This window comes from Cydia amplana, chromosome 4 (assembly GCF_948474715.1).
Source record: "Cydia amplana chromosome 4, ilCydAmpl1.1, whole genome shotgun sequence".
NCBI lineage: Eukaryota > Metazoa > Arthropoda > Insecta > Lepidoptera > Tortricidae > Cydia > Cydia amplana.
Genome location: NC_086072.1, coordinates 10180644 through 10208329, shown reverse-complemented (window position 1 = coordinate 10208329; position 27686 = coordinate 10180644). Strand labels below are relative to the sequence as shown.

Below are 27686 nucleotides of genomic sequence, written 5' to 3'. Positions count from 1 at the left end.
ACAAAGAGGGCGCCCGAATGGGAAATGAGAAAAAAGTTTTAAAAGACGCGAGTGTGGCGAGGGGGGGGGGGTGGAAAATACGCTTGAAAACTTCAACGAAGGGCGCCAAAACCCGATTTCGCTCTACCCTGATCAAGGGCTCGGGCCGGCACTGGGTACACATACCTAAGCGTAAAAACGGCCACTAGCAGGTCGATGATAGGCACCGTAATATTGATAGTGTAATTACGTTTCAGCACAATTTCGCTAAAAATGTTTATACATTTTTTACCCTTCAACGGATCAGATTATAAGAAATTCTCAATTCAAACCTCATTGCCACATAAGTCATAAAGATTCCGCTTAAGGGAAAAAACAACGGGTTGCACTCCGGGAGTGCCGACAGAAGTGAAAACTCAATGACTAGTCCAAAATGTCTGCAGCACTATTTATAATTGACCCATCCTCCTTTCTATTGAAAAACTTTAGTTCCGAAATTGCTGGCCAGTGAGCTTAAATTTGTAGCGTTAATTGTTTAAAATTCGAATAGAAATTGTAAAGTTATCTTGCAGACCTCGCATCTAAATATTTTGTCATGATATTTTGAGTTTTATTCACCAGTACTAGAGTTCACTTTTATTAGCGATTTCATCAGGATGTAGCTTTATTTTGAATTATATTTGAGTTAGACGTGTGCGCCGCGCCGGCGCGCCGCCGCCGCCGGGTTTTTTTGCCACGCCGCCGCCGCCGATAAATGATCGGCGTGAAATCGGCGTGACCTTGAATGTTGTTAATTAGCTATTCCAAATTGGTATTTGAATTACAATATGGATTTTGATGTATAGTTCTCAAATATACATCAATTATTAATTAAGTGAAACAGAATAGCCAGTTGCACAAACTATTTGACACACCAATTAATAAAGTAACTGAGTAATCCTAAGTATTCACCGTCAAGAAAGATGAGGAAACGATAATATGAAGTAGGATTTATCCTGTTAATTGTAAATTCACATTGCCTCACATACGAACGCGGAATGCTCCGTCATGAAAAGACTTACAATTAACTAGACAACGAAAACACAGGGCTCATGTAGTAGAGTTCAGCAAAAATCTGAGAACATTGATGTGCGAAAACTCTCAAGACCCTGAGTTTCCTAAAAAAAGTCGTGTGCCATAAATTTCGAGATAAGTATAGAAAGAGAGACACAGAGTAGATTCACTGTTTCTTTAGCGAAAAACGCACATGTTTGACTCGCGGAAATCTGCAAGCTGTAAATGGATGAAGCAACATTTTCTTATCACTCGTTGCTTTCAAGTAACCAAACATTTTTGTAGTAATTACCGACGCACTCGGCGATTACGAAAAAGCGAGCTAGTTTGTATATCTTGGGTTGATAACCAGTGCCAGTGGTTGCACCGCCGAGATACACCGCAGAGCTGGCATGGCTAACTTCGATAAGATCTGGATCTGGTATTTGTCGTGCAACTAAAGTGCGCTTGGTACGAGCTACCGTCTTTTCAATATTCCAGTAAGGTGCCGAAACATGGAGCCTCAAAAAGTGTGAAGTGGCAAAGGTTGGCGCTTTTTAGATGTGATGTTAACGAAGACTGCTACGTATACCTTGGACAGCTAGAAAAACACACCCCTCCATTCTCAGAGAGCTCAATATCGCCACTCAGCTCTTCACAACATGCAAAGGGTGAGCTGGTAAGCCCTTAGATTCTTCGGACATATTATTCAACGCATGATATGGAGAAAAACATGAATTTAGTCCGAATGAATGGCAATCGTGCTTGCGACAGTCTGCACCGTGTAGTCACACGGCTTATGACCGCACGAAATGGAAACAAATTACATGTGGTCGCGATCCTCAGCAATGAAAAAACGAGAAAGGAAATACGTCTCAGTGATGCTTGTACGACAAAAAACAATTAAAAGAAACCCATAGCAATCCACTATGTCATGTGTCACTAGGTATGCCTAATTTCAAGGGCATTTCTGTTTTGTTAAAGTACGACGTTTTTAAATAATACGAAAAACCATGGAAATCATGAGAAAATGGAAGGTTACCGATCAAAGGTCAATGGGACCAGGTAACCCCTTATTGCAAGCCAGTTACTAGGGAAATCAAGTTATTATACCTATCCTATATTCATTTACAAACCCTATTTTACTCACAGCCTATTCAAAACTATACGTAGTTCACTGACCAGCAACCTGGATTGATCAAATTTTCAAGAAAAACAACAATTTAATGATTTTTCTTGAGAAACCTGAAAGTCAAGGTCACGCCGATTTCACGCCGAAAACACGCCGCCGCCGCCGATTTTTTGGCAAACGCCGCCGCCGGTCATTTTTTAATCGGCGCACACGTCTAATTTGAGTGATATAAAGTTAGAATGTAACTGTGAGATCCTCGTATTTCAGCCCGTACATGATTAGAACCTTTTTCATGTAATGTCATTGAGTTTTTCTTTATTGATTTAAATGCCATCCAAATGAGTGGACATCTAAACCTTACGGTCACGTGATCGCCTTACGGTCACGTGATCGCCTTACGCTGTCTCGAGTTTATCATTTTTTGCCCACCTCAAAAAGTGCCCAGCGCCGCTAAAGAAGTTTTCACTTCAAAAACACAAAAAGATTACGTAATAGGTGGTATTGTTTCCTTATATCTTGTTGTGCGCTATAAAAGGTGAAACGAGCCACTTATATAGCTTTTGCACACACGATATTAGCGCTTGAATCTCTCTTGTGACGTGTGTTTTTAAATATTTCATTTAAATTATGTTAGGTATACAAATCCATAAAAGACAGGTTAAATTTATTATTTCATATTTATTTATTTACAAACATGACCAGCTCACAGCCATACCTACTTCAAACAATTTAAATTTGTTTCCGTTTATCGACCCATTATGTCATTGTGTATTTTGTAAGTGAAAATTAATTTACATGAACAATATGTTTGCCATATTTCTCGCCTGAAACACAGGAAATCCTAGTTCAGGCACATGTAAACCATCACTATTTCTAAGTCTTTGTTTTATATGAATGTATAAAACGTACCTACGTGTTTTTAAATAAATTATGTCTATATTTATGTTATGTTCAATTAATTAAATCTTATGCATAACCATCAATACAACCCCTTTTTGTCTATTTTTTATGATCTACCACGTTTTACCTAGCCGAGTTAAAAAGCACGGGCACCGTACATTCTATTTTTGGGTGGTCGAGTACGCAGGCGGCCGTTCATTTCACGCGTTAAATCGACTATTAGCTACCGCGACCTTAACTCCATAGCAGGGATGTTGCGAACATCCGCATCCGCATCCGCAACCGCGGAACATCCGCATTATTTTCAACATCCGCATCCGCATCCGCATCCGCATCCGCATCCGCATAAAATCGATGCGGAGCTTATGCGGATGCGGATGTCGAACAAGTCGGTACAGGAACGTCTTAGCGGCGGCGTAAGTGCTAGGTAATTTCGTCATTACCTATAACGAAATCGTCTAGATCCAGAAAAGCCGGCGAAGTTACTGTTTATCAAATTTAATATAACGCACCTATATTCTTGCTCAAATAATAAACGTTTGGTTTTTTTAAATAAAAAAATACTAAAAATTTAATATTTGACGTTTTCTAAGTACCTAATCTTGACATCCGCATCCGCATCCGCATCCGCGGATGTGAGCCTTTAAAAATCCGCATCCGCATCCGCATCCGCGGATGTCAAAAAATCTGCATCCGCAACATCCCTGCCATAGATGGATAAACACAAATTAGAATATCCAAGTAATCGATGCGATTTGCTTCTGAAGTCTGATTAATGGTTAGACAATGAAGTTGTCTTTTTGGAGGTCAAACTTTTGACTTTTTGTATCATCGCGGAAATAGCTACGTACCCATCACGAATTTCCCATAGTTTATTTCCCAGATTGATGACATAAAGACGCCTATTGGCTTTTGCACTTACCTACATATTTACGTATTTATTACAAGTAATTACAACTATTTAGATTTTTCTTCTATTTACAAATAATATGTATTAGGTACTTACCTAATACTTTTTACTTTTGTTGCCAGTAAATTTACCAACTTAAGTAGGTAATGTAACTAATGTTAGTAGCTAGCGACAGCAGCAGCCACAATGAGATTAACACCATAGGATTGATAGGTACTATAATATCGGTTAATAAAGAGTACAAAATATATACAGGGTGCTTCCTGTAACAGGAGCAATAAATTAAACTGTGGATGTACTTACTCCTCAAACCGACCAACATTTGTTCAGCAACTTTTAAAAATTATGATTCCTTTAGACTTCCTCTTTTTCATACAAAATAAATATTTCCTTCAATGTACGCTGACATCAGTGTGTTTGACGTTGCTTGTCACGCTTTAAACATAACAAAATTTGCAGTACATTGCGTCTTAGAATAAACTTTAATGTGTAATAAAAATCAAGACCTGAGTTATTTTCAAAAGTTGCTGAACAAATGTTGGTCAGTTTGAGGAGTACAGCCTACAGTTTAATTTATTGCTCCTGTTACAGGAAGCACTCTGTATAGTTGCTACAGTAGTGAAAACAAGTAGGAGGAGTTGAGAAGTGCCTTGGGTGCACACGTGGGTGCGCGGGCGGGGCCGGATCCGCCCAGCGGCTTTCGGCCACGCCCAAACGCTACTGTCATGCCGCTATTTTTATATCTTAAAGTAAGCGTGATAATGAAACAATTTTGAAACAATGTTCTTGACCAAATTGTGAGGATACATAGGTATGTATCCTCACAATTACGTGGATACGTAGGTACGTATGTGTTTATAGTAACAACAAGAACCAATTTCTCAATATTATTGAAATACTAACGGTGACCAGTAACATCATAATTAAATACTTAGCGTTTTAATAGTAACAACGTTTAGGAATACCGATTTCTGTAACTAGGCTACGTTTCCCCAACAACTATACGGGATTACTGATCTAATTGTTACAATAGGGTATTTGACTGACAAAAGCCAATCAGCTTTTTTTTGAACTGTCAAAACGATTAACCACTATGAGATTTATATGTGCTTTTGGTGCATGGTATGAAATAGACTATTTTATCTACACACATAGTCTGTTCGGAAAGAGAAGAGTCGTGGAATGTATTGCGCCTCAAGCATTCCACAACTCTTCTCTTTCTGCACAGACTTTATCATAAACCCTCTAATATGATGCCTTCAAAATTCGTAGGTAAATAATGGACATCATTAAGATTTATTATCTGTGAAAATGTTGTAATATCTTCATTACTATATCAAAATCGATTTGGTAATGACATTCAAATTTCGAACATTCGACAAATCTCGCAAATCTCGCAAATCTTTTGACAAATCTCGCATGTTAGTTGGCATCGAACGACATGGCAATCGACCCCGACTCTAGTTTGTCGCTGAATTAAAAAAAAACTACGGGTGCGTGACGTGCGTGAAAAAAGTTTTCATTTGCCGCCTTTTGACGTACAGTTCATGGTTTATTTAGTTTGTACTCGTAAGTAAAAAATATTTTCTTTTGTTGTTTTTAAAGTAGGTAACTATAGCAAAAGTTTCGTGTAATAATATATGTGTGATCAAGATATTTCGGAGACACCACCTCATACTCGTATCCGCGAGTTCCGCCAGAGAACAAAGTGCCCCAATGTCGGCTGTAATATATCATAGAAAGTAATATAGGTATAGTAGTGTAGGTTAGTAATATATCATAGAAAGTTTATAATATCTGTGTACATAAAGCAGTGTATGTAACTGTACATAATTAGCCATTAACTCATTTCGTTCGTTCTATAAACCCACACTCGAGTTTTAATGTCATTCATTATGTTGCAGTCACATAAACTACTATTAAGACCCGAATCCGCCGCCAAAAAGCCATACAATCGAAATTATGTTCTAATTTTAAAACGACATGCTTAATTTTACATAAAACTTTCGTTACTACAAGAACTATTGCAGTAATGAACAGCTTACGCCACAGGCTTACGCTCATGTGACGGTAGCGAACCGGCCAAGCCACATATTTTAACTAAGGTAGAGAGTTTGTGAAGTTAGGGCATGTAGAATTAGAATTAGAAGCTTGGTTCTACATGAGATCTGATAACTTTTTGACAGTGCGAGCCATATATATATAGTCTTCCTCGCCGTGTCCGACGACGGCGACTCCTCCAACTGTTCTTAATCAGGAACATGGAATCAGGCCCGGATGTAGGGTAGAGCGAGTGGAGCGGCCGCTCTAGGCGCCGGATAGCAAGGGGGGCGCCAAAATGGCAAATGAGAAAAAAAAGTTTTAAAGGATGCGAGTGTGGCGGGGGCCCAAAATACACTTGAAAACCAACGAAGGGCGTCAAAACCCGATTTCGCTCTACCCTGATCTAGGGCTCGGGCCGGCACTGCATGATGGAATGCTCTGATATGACTTGCGAAGCCAAACTTGGTTTTGAAAATGCGATTACACGGTGCGCAATGGAGCTGGCCGGCTGAGTTGTAGGTCATATGGTCTCGTCTTGTCAACATTTTACATGAAATAGTTACTTGTACAACAAGAGATCAAAGTTTGATATTTCTTCGAGTGCTTATTTTGGGTCCCGTGCAAGCGAAAGATTCTATAATAGATTCACGAGCGTAGCGAGTGAATCTAATTTAGAATCTTGAGCGTAGTAAGGGACTCAAAAGCGCACGAGATGTAAATAACTTTGATCTCGTGTAGTACACAATATTTTTCACCTCAGCAGTGAGAACATATTAGAGAACCCGAAAAATGTATTCCTTCTTCATCACTTACCTCTATTCACTCATGTTTTCTTAAGATATACCAACAATTAAATTTTTACCTCAGCAGCTCGAACAAGGGTACTTTGCTACTTAAAAACAGTGAGCAAAATAGCATTTTGCTCACTGAGTGAGCAAAATCGCATTTTGCTCATTTTTTCCCACTCAGTGAGCAAAATGCGATTTTTCTCACTGTTTTTAAGTAGCAAAGTACCCTTGTTCGAGCTGCTGAGGTAAAAATGTTTTTGGTGGGGTTTCACTTATTTTTGTAAGTTGCTTATGACAATCTTCCATTCCTTAATTTTAAAGGGTGGTGGTGATTTACTAAAAATCCTGAAATATGTATTTTATTATTTTTAACAAGGTGTCCGAGATTATGTATGGTAAGGAGGATGAAGATGAGGAGGGAGGAGGAGAAGGAGGAGTATGTGGTTCTTCGAAAATGTATTATTTTACATACCAAACTATATGCACTACGCCACCTAATTTTAAACCAGCAAAATCAACCTCGACTCTATCATATTTGTTCAATATGAATATAATATGGTATTGATCTATCAGTTTCAAAAGTGACATTTTTGGTTGAAGAAACGTCACATTTGACACTGACAGATCAGTATATATGTATCATATATCAGTATCATATTGAAAACATATCGAATATGTTAAACTAGAATTGGCCTACAAATGCATGTACACGTAGGTATATTAGGGCTAAGCAGATGAACCTCCAGCCCAAGCCGAAAAGTTCAGCTGAAATAACCTCTACCTACTTTATACAGCTATTCATATTGGGTCTCACATTTCCATTCACCTACATTAGGATCAATAAAATAAACTTTTCCGTGTTCAAAGGACTCCTCGCTAGTAAGTTAATTCCTTAGTTTACCGCTAGATGTCGTAGCGTGCCTGAGGAAAACTCCACCCTAACGTAAGCCACCCGGCGACGACAGCTTTTATACATCTGTTAACAGAGTGCGCTGAAGTGCGGTTATTTTATAAGTATTTCATTTAGATAAACGCGACAAAGTTTTGTACTATCGTACTTTTACATTATTTAATAAGACGACGACGACTTTCGCGGTTCCTTTTTTGTAAGCCTCGATGCTAATACAGACTGATTGTAATCAGTTCACGTTAGTGCAAATAAGACGGAGATGAGAATTTTACGATGTCCGGTAGCAGTCGGCAAAGATGAAGGTGCTTCAGATGCAATCACAGCCTTTGCCTCCACACCTCGCCGCCACGCCACTATCCTTGCATCGAATTGCTGATAAATATTGCGTTTATCTCTCAATTACTTGTCGGTGTTAGTATTAGAGGTTTTTTAATGAAATTCAGTGACAATGGTTGATGGTGCGGGCGCGGACAGCACGGCACGACACGCAATGTTCCCACGCCGCCGCTTTCCCTGGGCGACCCCGCCGCGACGGTATTATTGCTGCCCCGTTAGCTACTTACTCGCAATCTGGTCTTCTTACTTGAAATTCCACAACCCATTATTCGCTCGATCTTTGTCTCTCTGCAGTTGAAAAAGCTTGGTGCGAGAGCGACAGCTATGATGTCGATTTTTTGTGAACTGGAAGTCTCATCGCGTACTGTTTTGACTACTCCAACACAGTATAAAACGAATAACAGTAATCTTTCTCCGAATGTTTAGGAACGTTATGTTCGATGTTGAATGAATTCTCCGACGCAACTGCTACTTGTCTCTACCATTTTATGGATTAGTTAAGACTAAGTGTGTCCTTGTAACTTCGACGATACGAATTTGATTGAAAGTAGACTAGACTACTCTTTCTAAAGCTGCTCTGGCATCGCGCACTGCTGTGACCACTCAACCGCCATTCGCCGAATAACAATCGCAACAGTTACGGTCTTGATCAAACATTAGCTAAGGCGCACCGCATTCAAACGAGTGATCGTTCAAGGTGAAAATCGATGCCCATCGTGATTTCACGCCACTGATGACGTTTTCTCTGCTAGTTTAGAATTACGGAGCGAAGGTCTAATTTTACGATCAGTTATTCAAACTACATTCCCGCATAACTGTTTTTAAAAATCATTTTTAAAGGCAGATTTGAAGCGCGCATGGCATCAAAAGTGTAGGCGAAATTGAGTAGTCGTGAAAAAGTCTTACGAACCTACAATATTACAAGCTTTAAGAACTACGAGTATGTTACTTAATTTGAAAACTTCTTACAGCGCGTGATAAATTTTGAACTGACCTATCAGAAAGTTGGCCAAGCTCACGGATTTGGGAGACCGGTATCTCTGTCCATGCATAGTTAAGTGCATCTGTGTCAAGTGTCGACGCAATATCCTAGCTTCCCGAGGGGTTAGTGCTTGTCGATTTAACTCCATGGCCGGTCCGCAAGTTCGAGAACAAACAATTGCCGGGTCTATTATGTGATGTGGTTCTCGCGGCAGTATTCATGCATAGATAAAGAGGCTCTCCCGCGTCGCGTTTGGATGCGCTCCCCGGAGTCCGCCGCGCGTCTTGAGATATTACTGCTTTCGCCTTCATGACAACTCCTATCTGTCGGAATACGTGAACAACTTCGCAGCATTTCGGTAAATTTAGCTAGAAAACAGCAATTGACAAATTAAGAGACTTTTGGAATCACAGTATGTTTTTTAATTGGATGGAAATATTAATTTTATTAGGTACCGGACAATAGAAATTTCATTTACTAGAAAACAATTTAAAGATAGGTATCTCCAAGAAGTGTAACACCTTATTTTTGTTGATGCCCCTATTATAATTCCGTTCATTCTTAGAATAAAAACAAATCGGAATTTTCTGATTCCGGTAATTTTCTAGCATTTTCCATTTTTATTCCGTTTATCCAGCATTAGCTTTTATCATTTTATTATTTTTTTGCCTCCTATATTCTTAACCATATTCCTAAAACTTCTGAGACTTTGTAAATGGTGCCTATAAATCCCCATAAATGGCAACATACAAGAGACGACCATCACATATTTATACCTACAACAAATTTATAGTTTGTCCAGAGCTTAATAAAGGTAATGCTGTGCAAATGTGACTAATTACGATTAGATTTTATATTAATACATATGTTTAGTGGCTGATCTCACATAATATAAATATATTATTATATCTCTTATAGGTTTAGTTAGATATACGAACTTTCGTTTTTTTTTGGAAGGGTTTCCACGGAAGACCAGCGTCAAGGTACCTACTCATAAGAGACATAAGATACCTTGACACCAAGCTGAGTGGAAACCTTTTCAGCGACGTTTTAAACCTTTTTTGTGACATGTTTTTGTAAAATGTTGTATAAGCGTCCTGAATAAATTTTATTCTATTCTATTCTATACCTAAACATATGTAATACAGAAAAAATCTTCTAATAGATGCACTATAACTCTTAATTACACCAATATACGTCTGTTTGTCTCCTGCAGAAATCATCCCCTGGTAGCTTTAGGGTAGGTACCAGTGATATGCCCATATCATTATAAAGTTGGTTCTGGATTCAGAGCTGTCTTCTTATCTAGTCAATCATCATGTCATCAAAGTTTGCTATTCAAAGCCACTGGAAGTTGACGTTAAAGAATAAGTTTGAATATTGTTTTACGTAGCAAAATCAGCGAACATTATGTCAAAAACAAGCCCGCTCCTCCAAAGCAAGTTTAAGAATCGCGAACTGCAATAATGCGACATATCCGCAACGGTCTGCATATAATCTTAAAGTTTAATTGAGCAGACGACAGAAGTGGCAGCAGCGCTCCGCCCACCCGGGACCGCACCGAGATTGGCCCACTGCCCCCGAGAACCACTACATCTGAAATATGCATATCTTCATCACATCGCAAACAACTATTTCCATAATTTTTATTCTGGCATCTAATTTCATCACACTCGTAGGTATGAAACCGAAAGTTCTGTTTCAATTCAATTCAGATTGAATTTCATTAGACGTGTTTTAGAGGTCGGGTTGTTTACCACCTTGAGCATCCCAGTGCCGCCCGAAACCGTCAGTTCTATATTATCCTCCTACAATCTCCAAGTGGCGAACATGAATGCCCGAAAATTCATACGCCGCAATTCACCATAAAAACAATGACCGTACCCTTCAGAGCGCCCGAGTGAAAGAGTTCAAAACAAAAACTCAAAACATAGGTTCTTAGGAACCCTTTGGCAAGGCAATCGAATACTTAAAACATTGGAATCGAATATGAGCCGGTGGTGGCGGTGTGTGAGGGTGAATGGTGAATGGTAGCGAGACAATGGCTGGCGGAGTGGCGCAGCCGCAGCGGCGGGTGTCGTGTGTCGGAGGCCCGCGGTCGCCCACGCCTCGCACCGCGCCCGCCGCTCCGACACACGATATCGCCTTTTTATTTCATAATTCCTATACAATAAACACGCTGCAAAGGCGTAGGGCAAAGACAATGCGCCCGGAGGTAAAAAAAACCGCTCGGAAACCCTTTATATCCAATTTATTGTCTCAAAATAAAATCGGGTGCAAATTAAAATAAAGTAGTATTGAATTCTACCGCCCAAGCCCTTACAACCAGCCGCTTTATATTCAAATGGTGATCAAATATGAATAGCCGAGATTATTTAGATTGGTCCCAAGGTAAAAGGAAGTAGAACGGTAGTCGTGTATATTATTTGATACTGTTAATGAATGAGACGCAGTGAATTCGATGGATTAGAGACCTAGTCCATACAAACTCGGCGCGGCCACAGTGGGCGCCAATAAATTTGTGGGAGGCTTATCGAGATTGGCGATCCCGAGTAATGTGTGTTTCGGGTAATCAGATGTGCGCTTACCAAGTTTTAATTCCCGGCGCTGGATTGCGTGAGGGGGGGGGAGGGTCCGGCGCCAACGCCGATATCGCATATAAAAAGGTTGCGGATCGCTCGCTCCTCCATCCGGCGATTGGCTAGGCGGCGCCCGCTGGTCCCCGGGGCCCTATACGAGAAGCGAAATGGGCCCCAGAACACCCATAAGAGAGCGACCCCGCCCGCCACGGCCGAATAATTAGGGCTCTTTGTTTAGATAGCGGCAATTTTATTTGGGAGCGAGCGGGCGCTGGGGACGTCTTCGGCCATTCCAACCGCCCGATATTAATAAGAAACGTGTGTGCGACTTCGTTTCAACCTTCGCCGGAGGATAATGCCGTTGTACTTACTCTATAATTCCACCATTAGAATTGAAGACGTCAAAATCCTTTCTAAAATAATATTCTAATATATAATCGTATAAGATGCCATTATTTACTTTAACTATGTATTGGCAAAAACAGTTTGAAAAGTGTGGATTACTTCACCGCGTATTCATAGAGAAGAAAAGGGGGACGCCAACGTTCACCAAGCAATATCACATAAATAATGCAGCCAACAAAATTGGGATTTTGATTTGTTTTCTTCGAAACTTTTGCCTATTTGTCTTTGCTGTGAACGGGGTTACTGTGAGGACAATAGTCCGATTCTTTTGTTCTCACTTAACTTTTATACTTTAGTTAATAACTGACTGAAAATTAATGATGTGAATAATTTTATGGAAAACGCATTTAAGATTTTGTTTTCATTCTGTCTTAGAAAACTTTAAATCTGCTTCAGACACGCCTCTTAGAAATTAAGTCGGTAAAATGATCTTACAATGTCTCAATTTTGACTATGCGGAATTGAGAAACTATAAAAGAAAATGTTGCGCAAAATTTCAGAGTTAGTTTAAAATTAATTCCATTCAATATGGACCTCGAGAGTGTAAAAGAAAGTTGGCGAAGCGGCGTGCTGGTATCCAATTACAAGATAGACTGCATAATGGTGTTGTCGGGTCTCGGGTCTCGGGCGCAGCACTCCGCGGGGGCGCGGGCACCTCGCCTTTGTCTCGTCTCCGCAAACTTGCCATAAATGTTAATATGGGATCTCTTCACATTTGAATATCTATTTCTTCGCGAGGCCCGTTCGTTAACGCGGCCTTGAATTTTAAATTTTATCGCCGCAGCGGGAGCGCGGCAGCGAGGTGCGCGCCTACGTGCGCTCCCCGAAAATGTAGCCGAGGAAAACTTCGTTTTGTTTGTCTTCTTTTCGTTGTAAAGTGAAATAGATGATGACATGCCTATTACGAATCCCCAGGATTAACTTTGGAATAACCCTAATATTAAAAAAAAACCCTAACATAATGTAGGCGCATAAATAAGATAAGACATTTTAGGAATGTTATATTATAGATTTTAATTTGGGTTAGTTAACTCAGTTATAGTACGGCTCTTCTGAGGTGAACTTTTCGCTTCGAACCTTAATCTTTCAAACAAAAGCCATTGTGTCTATTATCGCAAAACCGCCTGCTCCCGACTTAGCACGTGCCAGTACAACATTCATATTGAAAAACAACCGGTATCGTCATAGTATTAAGGTTCAAATTTAATGTCACTGATATTCTAGATATTACGTTTTGGTAGTGTAGGACGATAGACCGCCCCGAAGCGATACGGCACTCATATTATTTTGATACTTAGTGTGGTGTTAAGGCGCTAGACGCCGTTTTTGGCCGAAAACTCTAACATTCTAGAGTCTATATCTTCTTAACGGTTCAACAAAAAAATAGGAAAAAAATATATATGATTTTACGTTTTATGTACAACATTTCTAACGTTTGACTTGTTCCCTATGACTTATAGTTTTTCCAAAAAAGGAACATTACGACAGGCCGTTTTGCGACTAACTTTGCCTATTTCTAGTAAACGGTTTATTCGATTAAAGTTATTTTTAAACTAGAATAATTTTTTTAACAGATACTACAAATGCAACGTAGAATAATGTTAATAAATATATTTTTTTTAAGAAATCGAATATTTTTCAACATTTTGTGCGTATGTAGCTCGAAAAAGGCGTGGCCGGCAGTCGTGTGCTAGCTTTGAGACGAGGAGGCTGTGTCGCTTGTCGCTCCGTGCCTTCCTTGTATTCTGCATGCTTGTTCTGAGCCGAGGTGCAATAAAATTGGAGTTATTGTGGCCAAAGATTAAATAACTGCAGAATGTTGATTTGGTTGTGACGCGCTTTAGCGCGCGCAACACGGTGTTTCGCAGCCTATTATTACGAACGTAATGACAATATTTCCACTTATGTTTGAGAAAGCTTCATTTGAAATATATAAAAAATGTTTTCGAACATGCGCCGACATATTGCCATTAAAATTTAACGTTTTTTTATAAAGTTAAATTTCTAAAAAAAATTGATCAACATTGGCAATTTATGTTGTAGGTATATACTATATAGTTTGATTCAGAAACCATTACATTTTTAGGATTGTTACCCATTAAAATGATGTTAGTTTATTAAGTAAATCTGGGGGCACGGCAGTGCCCCCGCCAAGTCGAGCAAAAAAAGAGGCACGGCCGTACCATCCTTTTCTCGAAGCGATTCAGGCCATTTTCAACGTCCTGTAATTTTGCGCTGGCTGAAGCTAAAACCCTGAATTTTCAGTAATATATAGGGCTAAACATGCTTAAGATATATCCTCAAAAACATTCAATTTGAACTAGTAGTTTAAGAATTATTGTACGTCAAAGTTCCTTATTTTCGACACTGACACACTCACTCACTCACTCACTCACCTACGATCATCATAATTCTAAGGTACTTCTAGTATATCCACAAGCTTCAAATTTTAAACATAAGTAGTTATTAAATTTAATTTTAAAACCTAAAAATATTGCAATATCAGTCACGTTTTAAAGATCTAAGAACTGCATAAGTAAGTTTGTAATCCCATATAAATATTTGCTATTACAAAGTTACTGTTGCAGTTCCTACAAATAGTAGGTAGTAAAGTAAAGGTACACTACGATGTACGATGTGAGTATGAATGAATATGTGTTTCTTTATGATATGTGTATACATAGTATGAGTACCCGAAAAGAAGGACTGCCTACAAAAAGAGATGAGATCCCATCAAAAACATTACATGTAAAAAGGTGCAAGTATCGCAACGCTTCTACTACAAAAAAGTTTTGAGATGTAATGTGAAACTAAGTCGGTTATTTTAATCAGTGCCAGGGGGTGTTAAAACTGTATCAAATATATATCTTTAATTTGTAATACATATAATGACTTGGCAATCGCACGGCTGCAAACAAGGTATACGAGTATAGCGCCAACTGCACGCCTCTGGGCTGTATCTTATTCTTTGAACCTCGTGGCGGTGCAGCGATACAAAATTCACGTACGATCGCAGCGAGCGGGGTAAGCGGGTGGTGCGGGTACAGAGCGCTTAGCTCCGCCCTGACGCTCAAGGGCATTGGGCCTTCCAATCGTCTTAAAAATGAAACCCGGTTATGTATGATAAAGCGTTGTATATTTGTTATATAACAAAATCTAAGGTCACAATGTAAATATAAGATCCTTTCTTCTGACCGTTGACACGTGACGTTTTGTTAGAAAAGCTGTACGCTTCAAAGCTCCACGTTTGCCTTATCAGTGTTTTTATTGTCACTATACGTCGGCATCACATCAGAGGTGCTAATTTCACAGTATCGTTACTTTAAAGATCACCACACTAAGTATCAAAATAATATGAGCGCCGTATCGCTTCGGGGCGGTTTATCGTCCTACACTACCAAAACGTAATATCTAGAATATCAGTGACATTAAATTTGAACCTTAATACTATGACGATACCGGTTGTTTTTCAATATCAATGTTGTACTGGCACGTGCTAAGTCGAGAGCAGGCGGTTTTGCGATAATAGAGACAATGGCCTTTGTTTGAAAGATTAAGGTTCGAAGCGAAAAGTTCACCTCAGAAGAGCCGTACCTACCTAATAGTGAGTTTGCGGTTGATTGATACTCAATAAACAATACTATACCTACATATTTCATTTTACAAAATTTGAAAAAATATTAAGTCCAATAACACTCACGCATTCGTTTTATTGTGTACATACTCCCAATGACTTTAGGAAGTTCAGTTTCTCATTTAAGCATTTGAGGTTCTAATTAAGTAAATGCAACGAGGTGTGAATGTCGGACAGTTTAATTACTAATTGTCTCGTTCTCAGTTCTAATGTCAGCCACGGTGTTGGTTCCAAAATCCAATAGCTTCTCACCAGATTCGCGACTGGCAGGAGACAGGATAATACAAGACTCGTATCAGAAAATACTTAATTAAGAGGAAAGCGGACCTGAGCACGTTGTTTTAAACTTAAGAAACAAAGAGAAATTTTGTAAATTCAATAAGAAAAACATTTAAATATTTTAGGGAACCCCAGCGCTTATTGAAATAGAAAATAAAACATAACAATTAGATAACATAACATATGATCTAATTTTAAAGAAGACTGAAATGTTAAAATGTTGGTAAGAACTAGTTGAGAAATTAGTTAAATAGCAAAACAACAGCAGAAAGTAAGTATTTCCAATTCAGTTCATGACAATTATAGGATGCCTTGCGGTGGGGTATATACCTACAACTTCAGTTCTCTAACCTTTTCTTTAAATAGCTTTACCAATCCCGGTTCGGTTTCACTGGAACCATAAATAGAAAAGGAGGCGAAGGAAAAATCGCAAACCAGATGCTTAGTCGTGAATGTCGTGAGATGTCGCGAGCCGCGGGCGCCCGGGCCCGGCATGTGACACCGCGGTCAGCGGTGATGATCGGAAAGTTTGGCGGCATTTGAATACGCCCCCACCACCCTGTCTGACCCTCAATTATTGAAAATGCATTCCAGTCCGCGCCCCGCGCCGTCCCATCGCAAATGCACATTTTAAACTGCACCTGATTGCAGAGTCGTGTTAGGTACTATTCAAGCCAAAAGTCGTGCTGTCGCTTTATTTCGGCCGACAATGGGCTTTAGAGCTCCGGTTATAACTTTTAGATCGATATCAATATCAACGATGAATAATCTTCTAATAAGCGGCACAGAGATCAAGAACGGACAATACGGACATTGTGATCAAACCTAATAACACTAGGTTTTAGAATCGAATGTCTGAAATTGTAGCTACTGCTGGGACATTCATAGTTTGGATAAATTGAAGAAAGAAGAGAAAGATACAAGACACGATTTTTCCCCTAGATTTCACCCCAAAATGAAACTTTTATTCAGGTTTTTGGGTTTCATGTAAAATTTTCTTTAGTTACATTAGATTGTATTAATATATAAACATTGCACGCAAAGTAAAGGTAAATACAATCTGTGTAAATCGTGCCTTTAATTTTTGTACTCCATTGGTCCCTTGGGGCACATTTTTATTTTCAGCATTAGCCTGCGGAACATTACTGACCGTTTAAGGGCAACAGACCAGCTAGGTGGATAATTATAATCTGAAATCTTTACAAACACTGTGTTTCTTTTTATATAATTACATATTACGTAAGTATCTCATGAAATAATATATGCTACGAGTATATTGTATGAACGTATGCACTATACTTGCCGTAAAACGAAGTGGCGAGTCAGGTCATAATGTCATTTCTTAGTTGGTCTTAACAAGGGTAAAGGAGATAGCTTTATGATCTCAGTCGCCAGTTGGTATTGCGGCAAGTGTAATAGTACTGACTGTACATGGAGCTACCTTTCAGGGCGCGTGACTCACTTTTTTGCTACAGGCTAGATTTATTGGCTACGGCCTACGGCGTAGCATATCTTAGCAAGGAGTTAATCTATGCAACTCATTTTTTATATTATTGGGTAAGTCTATTAGTTCCTTAAATAATCCACCTCAGGTTTCGTAATTGACATCAAAAATCCGGGCACTACATGTTTGAAATAAATCGCATGGAAAACCGTCTCGTTTACAAAGCCAACCAAAAACGAGGAAAGCTGATAAAAAGCGTGTAAAAAGCATTCCTAACAACTACTTTCGTTTACAAATCGTTATATGAATTAGCAAGTAGTGGCAACATCGAAGGTAGAACAGCCGCCCCCGGCCCGCTAAGTGACGAACGATGTCCACAATTCCGCTCGTCCGTTTTAATTGTGAGTTCAGAAAGGTTCGCCCGCAATGCAATTTTAGCTCCACGTTTTCCATCAGGCTGGCATCAGCTCTTAAAATACATCAGCCCATTAGGTGCCTCATAATTGTTAGTACCAATTTTGCAGCAGCATAGATATTGCATTGGATTGGATAAGCATGGTCTTGATCATGTTATCTATGAGAATACCTAGTATTTTATCCCTGGCACGTACCTTTTTCATAAATGATAGGCACAATCGATGTTATAAATTGATAATTTCTAATTGTTCATCTAATAATTTCTATTAGGTATAAGTGAGTTGCTACTTATGTAAATTACTATAGAATTATAAACTTTTTATCAGACTTTTGAACAAACCGTTCGACTTTTTACAAATATAGTATACCTATTTACCTCATATTATTATATTTTTAACGTCAGCGTAAGTCGGTGTTTCAGAGAAATGAACCAATTAATATGTACCTACTTACATAAATTATGTGTGATGGAAATAAAACAGGCTCCTTAAGGAAATCACTAACTATTTTTATCTTGGCTAATAAGTATTTTTTTGAAAACAATAATCGTTTAAATATAAACAAGGTGATAATAATGCTGATATACCTCAGTAAATAAACAAAGCAACACCTAAAGCCGGCCCAAGACGACTCAACTGTAGCAAGCAAAGTACCGAAACGCGTAGCAATTTGCGCGCGAAAACTGCGTGTTTCACGTCGTAGACGGTTTAGTGTTGTCAGGAGAGAAACTACGATTCCTCTGAGCGAGGGTATCTGCTCCTCAACTTTATGTTCATTTTATCTTTTCGACTGTATAGCGAAGCGGGGACTTGGCCAAAGGCCCTCCTGGGCTGCGTTAACTGTGCGGCTGGTCCCAGCACCCGCATTACACTTGAACACGCTTTACACTTTCCACTATTCAAATATTAATAACGAGTTCTTTTACTTATGGGGTTACGTTTTATTTCTTTTATGCCAAGCCCCGGATTCGCGGCCAGTTTAGCATTAGAAAAAGGCTACGCGATCTTGATGTGTCTTTTAATTGAAAAACGCTTTTTTAAATCAGTAACTATTAGTTACTAATGAAAGCAAAAGAATGTAAATAATCTTATATGATTCATAATTTTTACATATTTGCAGTGACTTTTTTTTTTAATTTTCAATAAAAAGACACGTCAAGATTGTTAACCTTTTTTCTAATGCAATAAAACGAACTAAGTATAAGTATGCATATTTAAGAAGGACAGACTTCACTAGTGACAACATAAATTAAGATTTGTCCTCACTTCCAATTTCGTTTTGTTTCAGATATTTGTTTTATTAAATTATTAACATTAGAATCTTAAAGCACCCACATACCTGATTCCATACTGTCCGCATCCTCTGATTTAATATCAACTCCGTCTGTAACAAACAAAAATAACATGTTCTATTCATGAATGATGAAAGTATATATGTAAATATGATTTGTTCTTTCGGGATATTATTCGAATTTGAAGGTGAAATGTGACCAAGGTATTTGTTAAATTAGGTATGATTACGAAAAAACTAAAATCATTAGCGACATAAGTTTGCCATCATTTTCATTTTGCTTAACATCGCTTGATGCTCGTCATCATCATGGGATACTCGTACCAGCCGTACTTCTTAAAGCTGTAAATATGTAAAAGAGAAATTTCATTTTTTATTTGGTCAGTGTCGTTGTGTCGTCGAGTGTGTGGCCCGGAGCCCCGAGGCGCGGTCGCGGTTGCGGCGGTTCTAATCCACTTGCGACTCCGGCACGCTCCCGACACTTTTCCGACTGTTTTAAATTCCTAATTCGGATAGGTGATCCAGTTTAAACTTTCTAGTCCAATTTAAGTAGTTCGACGTCCCCTCGAATTTGTTGCCAATATTTGTAATATGTAGGTATGTATATAGGCTGCATATACGTTTACGTTTATTTCGAAACAACCAGCCACATAAAACTTTATACCGACTAAGGTAAGGTAATACTCTGAATTATTTACGGGATTATGAATACGGGATTAATTTCTGGAATTGATATTTCAGAGTTATAATATTTGAAAACCGATCTACATGTGAAAAAAAAAGAATTACCTACGCTTTATTACAGAATAACATTAGGATGGGTAACTATGTACTTTGTTCATTATAAATTCTTTGTAATTGAAAACGGGTCCCCAACAAGCCAAGTGCCTCAATCTTTATAGATGGTTAGTGTAAAATTCTCAGTTTTGTCCGAAAAACTTCCTTGTCCGAAATCTTTGGTCCCATTTTAAGCCCTCGTCGATGTCGAATCCTAGAAACATTTAAATGGAGGTTACCGATATACGCTAGCATTTTTCCTTGAATCTCGAACATCAGTAGATCATACATACCAGACAGATTGGAATAAACACAAGAAATACCTAATGAATAATGTTACTTTAAAAAATGTACTAGAAACGCATCATTAAATTTTAACCACTTAGCAAGCCGTGCTTGCAGCTTCGTTTAGTAACCGGTCTCCGACGTCAATGATATTAGGCGCAGTAACAATTCACTGCCTTAACTGAGATTCGAACTCATAGTGCCTGCCGACCTAACATTGAGTTAGGTACCGAAGTTTACTTGTGCACCTGTTTATAAGTCAACATCAGTACAGTTGAACGCCTACAACTTGAAGCCTCTTTCCAGGGTGTAAGATTGCAGGTGGATATTAGGTAATAACTCTTGGAAGCCTAACGTGCCCGCGAGCCCGGGGGACAGTTACCCAACGCCGTGATGCAGCCGCTCTACTATTAACACTATGCTTTCAAACCACAGGATAAGGATGCGGAAATAAACGCGCATGTTTTAAACGTAGTGTATTCGTAGACAACTATGAGAAACCCTTAGGCCCCTTAGGTATATTTTTGGGCGTTTTTAGGGTTCCGTAGCCAAATGGCAAAAAACGGAACCCTTATAGATTCGTCATGTCTGTCTGTCTGTCCGTCTGTCCGTCTGTCTGTCCGTCCGTATGTCACAGCCACTTTTCTCCGAAACTATAAGAACTATACTGTTGAAACTTGGTAAGTAGATGTATTCTATGAACCGCATTAAGATTTTCACACAAAAATAGAAAAAAAACAATAATTTTTTGGGGTTCCCCATACTTCGAATTGAAACTCAAAATTTTTTTTTCATCAAACCCATACGTGTGGGGTATCTATGGATAGGTCTTCAAAAATGATATTGAGGTTTCTAATATAATTTTTTTCTAAACTGAATAGTTTGCGCGAGAGACACTTCCAAAGTGGTAAAATGTGTGTCCCCCCCCCCCCCTGTAACTTCTAAAATAAGAGAATGATAAAACTAAAAAAAATATACGATGTACATTACCATGTAAACTTCCACCGAAAATTGGTTTGAACAAGATCTAGTAATTAGTTTTTTGTTTATACGTCATAAATCGCCTAAATACGGAACCCTTCATGGGCGAGTCCGACTCGCACTTGGCCGCTTTTTTAATACGTCATAAATCGCCTAAATACGGAACCCTTCATGGGCGAGTCCGACTCGCACTTGGCCGCTTTTTTTTTTAAGTTGTCCCCTACACTTTTTTTTTCAAATTTGGGATTTTTTATGTTATTTCTACTCAGAATCACGAGCTCTTTCTATCCTAATAGGAGAAAAAAGTGTCCCAAAATTTCCATACATTTTTCGATCTTTCCATTCCGCGACCGCCATACAAAGTCTATGAAAAATGTTGACGGAATGGAAATAAAAACCTTAGGACACTTTTTTTCTCCTATAAGGATTGAAAGAGCTCGTGATTCTGAGTAGAAATAACATAAAAATCCCAAATTTGAAAAAAAAGTGTAGGGGACAACTTTGAAAAAAAAAAACGCCCTTTTGCCATGTGTGCCTGTCCGTGTGTGTCAGTGTGTCCGCCAGTACCCTAGTACCTTTATCAATCACGCCGAAAAAGTGGTAGTAAAATACAATCTTGAAAATAAAACAGGATACCTACACTACACGTAACCTACAAGAAAGGTAAAAAGAGTCCGTAAGTCGTCAAAACGTCTTTAGGTACCTACCTATTTTTAAATAGGATCAGGATAAACATTAGTATAAGAACAATATATTGAACTCGTAAACGCAATATGTTACAAAATCAATTCAATTCTATTAATTATAACAATAACGTGGTCGATTAAATACGAATACAACAATAGCAGCATTAGTAGCGCCTGAATAGTGTAAGATAATAGAAGACAGGCAAGGGGCCTGTGCAACATTAATGATCGCAGGCGCCGCTCATTGCCGCGATTGGGTCTTGTGAATTAGTAACCCGCACGGGACCCGCGCCGCGTGCCGAGCCGGCACGGAATTAATCTACAGAGTGACTACATATACCTGTCTATTGTATAGTATGTTCGTAAAATTAATTGATTGTCGATTTCATTTGATTCCTTTGACCGGTGTCTCAGCGCGTTGATGGAGAGATCTGACAATTGGTATAAAAACAGATTTATCATCATATATGGACCCCAGCCCTTGTCGGTGGAGTAACCGCCACTCATCCCGCTTCTCTGCTATTATTTCGAGCTATATGACACTACATTAACTTTCTCTTTGGCTAGGTATACTTAATATTTATATTAATATTTAATTATAAACTCACGTCCCGGCCTTTCCCGAACTCTTAGGTTGTATTCTTCCTTTAATTTTTTTCAGTCAGACTTTTTTTCCTTTTATTATGGTTATTACTAAAACCTGATGGTTGACAATTAATTTGACCAATCTACCAATCGTTATGTATCTGAAATTTAAAAACAGAGATTACAGAGGTCACCTTTGATTCTCAGTAGTGCGTTTGAGGTCTCTACTGACTGCTATTGTTTGACTTTCAAATGGTTAAAATACTATCTCATATAATGTGTATGTTATCTAATCTAATGTGTTGAGAGGAGAGTCCAGGTGTACAGTTCGTCACGATGGAGATATTAAATATATCCCGGCGGAGTGGGCGCGGCGGGCGGTCGGAAAGCTCTAAGGCTGCCGCTAGATTTCCCGCGGGAGCCCGTTAATTTTCTGCCGCCTTGAGCATAGTGCCCCCTGGGGGCGCGCTACCTTTCGCGCAGCCATTCAGGCTGAAGGTGTTATTCCGACGTACCTACCTGATATGGACTGGTGCCGCTATACCTCTCCTGAGGAAACTTTTCACGAATAAAAATAACGGCACACGCTCGGAGACTACGTAGGTAAACCTGGTTAGTTACTCTACACAGAGCACTTGCACTCCTGCCAACTCGTTGAAAATGAAAGTTGCGCTTTTAGTTTTTCTTGTTTCTGATTTGCATATAATGTAAAGGTCATCGAATAGCAGGCATGAGTTTAGAGAAAATATTGAAATGCCTGGAAAGTTGGATGCCCAGCGGTCGAACGTCATTAAAAAGTTTCCCCTACAAGTTAGTGGAGCTTCTGTCACGTGTGTTGTTGGGTTGTGTCACCAGTTCATGAACACTTCAATTTGTAGTTCACGGACATTGTTCGATTACAATGTTTCTGTGTTTTGTAATAAAAATTAAAATTTGCAATAAATATCATTATTAAGAGGAACAAATCAAAAAGTAGTTGACAGACCGCGCTCAACTTTATTATTCATATGGTAATAACATTATTCTACAATCTACATCAATCTATTTAAATCTACATTAATTTAATAAATATAAGTCCACAATCCGCATTGGGGACTATAGCCCAAGCCCTCTCGCGCATGAGAGGAGGCCTGTGCCCAGCAGTGGGACGTATAAAGGCTGAATTATTATTTTATTATTATTCATTTAATACACAAGGGCTTGCAGATATGTAATGTTAGGTACCGTAGAAACCCGTTATTGTGCTAGTGTTATTTTAAATGTCATAATTTCATATTAACGATTAAAATAACACTTGCACTGCGTGCGCTATCAAAATCGTTACAGACTTATCTTAGTCTAACTCTTCAATATTTTCTAGTTTTAAGTTATGTAACTTCTAGTATGCACCTTCACTGGTTTTGGTACCCTAAGCTTGGCATATAAATAAAGCAAAGCTATCCGCAGTCATCAGCAGACGTTATCAAATAATACGAAAAGCCGGAACTAAACAACGGAATTAGGATTAAACACCGCGCAAATAGAATCGGTTTTCCCGTCTGCCAACTCCGATATCATTGTAACGAGCAACAATATCCGTAGTGGTGAGGCTTGCATGTGTGTGTGTGCACGGGTCTGAGGAATTCCCTCGGGACAGAAGGAACTGCGGCCGAAGACTGCCACCTGGGACCGCCGCAGGGGGGGGCGGGATAACATAGCGAGGGCTCTTATTAAGGCACTGTTGATGCCAGGGCCGCCTAGCAATAAAACCTAAACTGGAATCCCATGCGTAAACGTTGAACACTTTCAGTAATTAGCAATTAGGTGGTAAGCAGTGAAACAACGCGGCCTCCGGTCGCGGGTCATCCCTTGCGGCCTGCGGCAGGCGGCTGGCGGCTGATAATATCTAAATGCCTAATGGCTGGTGGTCCTGTGACGAATGTATCGGGCGGCCGCCCCCCGCGCGTCGCTTCCCCCTCACCACTATGTGATAATTCCAAACGCTGCGGCCGCGCCACCTGGGATCTAACAGGGGCGGATCTAGGTTGAATATTTTCCGTTCTTTTCCAATATGTTTTTAATATTATTGTTTACTTACCTGATATTAAGTATATTGTACTACCTACTTATGTAAATATACTGAAATATAAAGCTCTCCGAAAAAGCGCGGTTAGTTGGTGGGGTACTTTGACCCAGAGTGATGTTATTCATAACCCTTGGTAACAAGTACAAAAATTAAAACAATTACTCCTCATTATAGAAAAAAAACTAAAAAAGGGTAACGGGTTTTCTAGTTTTAAAAAACTAATAGGTTTTAATTTAAATTCCCGACAATGAAGACAAGTCGTCGAGTCATACCTCATTCAATTACGGCGACTGAGTAAGTTTTAACGTTACAGCGAAACCCCCAAGGGCATAAACTGCTGAAATACAGGGTTCATGTGGAACTGTACTAAATAGTTTTTAAGATCTGTATACTAATATGAGTGCAATAAACAATTTTGATTCTGAAATAGGCAGTGTTCGTTTCGCGCGCGCGTTAAGGGTGCTTCCCTGCCTACCCGTTTACTCTCATCATCGGGGTATTCAGGTCAGCTAGATGTGACGAGCTCGCAGGAATGTTCGGCAGTGTCGAAGCGGCGCGCAACGCGGCGCCGCCGGCGTCGGTCCCACATTCCGCATGCACCCGCCGATCGAACATCGGCATTTAATTACCCACGTGCCGGACCAGGACCCGACCGACATTGCTGGGATTGTCCTGCTAACTTGCTCCAGAATAACTTACAAACGTTTGGCATTCTGCGATTGAGATATGCGGGGAGTTGTCGAATTGTGTACTTTGGTGCCGTGTGGGTTCGTATGAACTTTAGACGCCTAACGCTACAAATATATGTAGGTAGGCCAGGTATAGTGGGAATCGAGGTTTAGAAAATATGTAGGTAGATTTTAGGAAAAAATATGCAAACGATAATTTATGTAACTTTATAGTATTTTTTCTACTCCCGTACTTTTATTTGTCATTTAAAGGCTCGTGCACAGGTTGTCGTTGACAGGACTCGTTGTCAAGACAACTCTTTAGTCTAATATTCCCCAAAAAAGTATTTGTGCATACACGCAGTATCTTTTTGGCACTTTTACGATACGTCGTGTAATGACCACTTAAGAAATATTGTATGAAATACATTGTTGCCAACCTTATTTAATGTCATTTCTGACAAACAAGTGAACCATAGACATGTTTTTTTAATTTTTAATAAAAACAGGTGGAAAAAAGCACACTTACCGACTACATATTTACAAAAAAAGTTTTTACAGAAATTGATAACAATTCGCTACCAATTATGTCGCCCATTTTTTTCTCATCGAGTTTTTAATAGATAGACTGTGCCAAATTTCTGAAGAAAACACGGTATAAATAAACAAGAACCAACGTGACATTTAACATTGCACACGAATTTAATGAATTATAACACAACAGGAATATGTAAGAATAAAGAGAAAATGTATTGTGCGCGAGTGCGGTCCCTGCGGGCGGGTCCCTCGGGAGCGCGCCCGCGCGCCCAACTTCGGCTCCGCGCGCCCCCTCCGCGCGCCCCCCTCGCCCCCGTAGAGAATACATTTTCGCAACACGAGTGCTGGCCTAACAACGACTCTGCGACAAACCACTCACTGGGAAAAATTGCTCATTCTCCTACGTTATGTGTTGAACATTATCCATTTGTTCGTTAGAACAAAGAGCCCACCTCGTCGGCCATTAGAAAGCACTGAAAGAACCTACAATAAAATAGGAACAATAGCTAATTCGCTAAAATAATAAGTAGTAAGGGTGCCTCGAGGGAAGCAGAAAGTATCAATCATATGAGAAACTACGCGATTGTCTCGGCCGCTTCGTCTTTATAGGGGGCATTGAGAAACACCTCCGCAGTAATAAACTCTTCCAGAAATCAACCGTCCCGACAGGCAAAAGTAAATAAATACCTACCAGCTATAACATAAGTACATTTTGTTGCTGTAAGTTATTCTGCTTCTTACGACCGCTATAAAAGCTAAATTATCTAGGTGGCATAAAATTACAATGTCAACTGCGCAGGATGGTAAGTACTGTTTTAAAAACTCCTAAAGTCATGAAAGATAAAGTGGAGGTAACGTCGATGGGCCACCGCGGCCAATTTATTTATAATCTCGGGTGCAGAATCGGCTACGAATTAGCATGTAAATATTTGAAGTCCACGGAAGAACGCTGTGGAGATTTATCGTGAGGAGCGCGCGATAAGCGAGGACAGGTCGTAAAGCACCGGGAGGCGCCGCGTTAGCCGCCGCAGCACACCCTTTGACGAAGTTGTAAAAAGAGCATTAAACCGCAGTAAAAACGCATCTCCCACGCTGGCGGTCGCTCACTCACGACCGAACCTCTACCGCCGACTCCTCGTTTTAGTGAACCTTATGAATTTCAATGAAGATATAGTAATAAAGCCCACTCAATCTTCATTATTTTGCGTGAATATTAAGAAGCTACCCCTCATTGGGCTTCGCAACGATTATATCAGCAAACGTCTAGAATTATTTTCAATGAAACTCATCAGATTACTTATTTATAAACTAATGTACAGTAATACCTAAGTACTTTCCGTACTAGATATTAAAAAAGAAGAAAGATAATACATACCAGCCATTTCAGCTTCCCATCGATCGGATGTCTCCATTTGATTTTCCTCCGCATCTCCGCTGTCTGTAGATAATAAAACAATAAGCTGTAAGATTCGGAAGTGACTAAGTGATGTAAGTAATGTGTGATATAGGCATTCCCAGAGCTAATACATCACTTTATTAACAATTCGGATCTGTCACGTCACGCTCGCGCTCTGAGCTGCGCTCCATCGGAGATTGGAGTTGGGCATACATACTCGCGTTTGCACCACAGCACCGAGCGACTAGAAATTAAGCTTTACGTACATTTGAGTCCTACGAGACTCGGTTTAGGCTGTTACGGGTCGTTCAGAGAACTTTGGGAAGCATAATCGCCAATCTGAAAATGTCAACACCGAATCTGCGAACGGAAAATATCCCCAAACAGTATAGGGTATAGGTAACTAATATGACGTTATCCTAGAACCACATAGGTAAATGCCGGGATATATCTATGTTCACGTAATATTCGTTTACAGGTTTCCACCATGTCCATAATATCAGCTCAAGGTGTAGGTAAACACCTTAAGATAATAAATGTCAACTTTTCTTTTGTCTACCTATATGTAATATGTACCTACCTATGTGGTTCTGTTTGCGCCTCGTCAAAAAAGCTGTTATTAAAATGTAGGTAAATTTTCTTCGTA

General features: G+C 39.4%; 1 protein-coding gene across 1 annotated transcript in view; it reads right to left on the bottom strand.

The window, feature by feature from the left end:
• LOC134663234 (zinc finger protein 423 homolog) overlaps positions 1-27401 on the bottom strand; it is a 110979-nt gene extending 83578 nt beyond the window's left edge. Inside the window, exons 1-2 of the mRNA XM_063519629.1 lie at positions 27020-27401; positions 19109-19153 (exon numbers count right to left, since the gene is read on the bottom strand). Of these exons, the coding sequence (XP_063375699.1) occupies positions 19109-19153; positions 27020-27056 (82 nt within the window). The 5' untranslated portion in view covers positions 27057-27401. The remainder of the gene's footprint in view (positions 1-19108; positions 19154-27019) is intronic.
• Between the last annotated feature and the right edge of the window lie 285 nt (positions 27402-27686).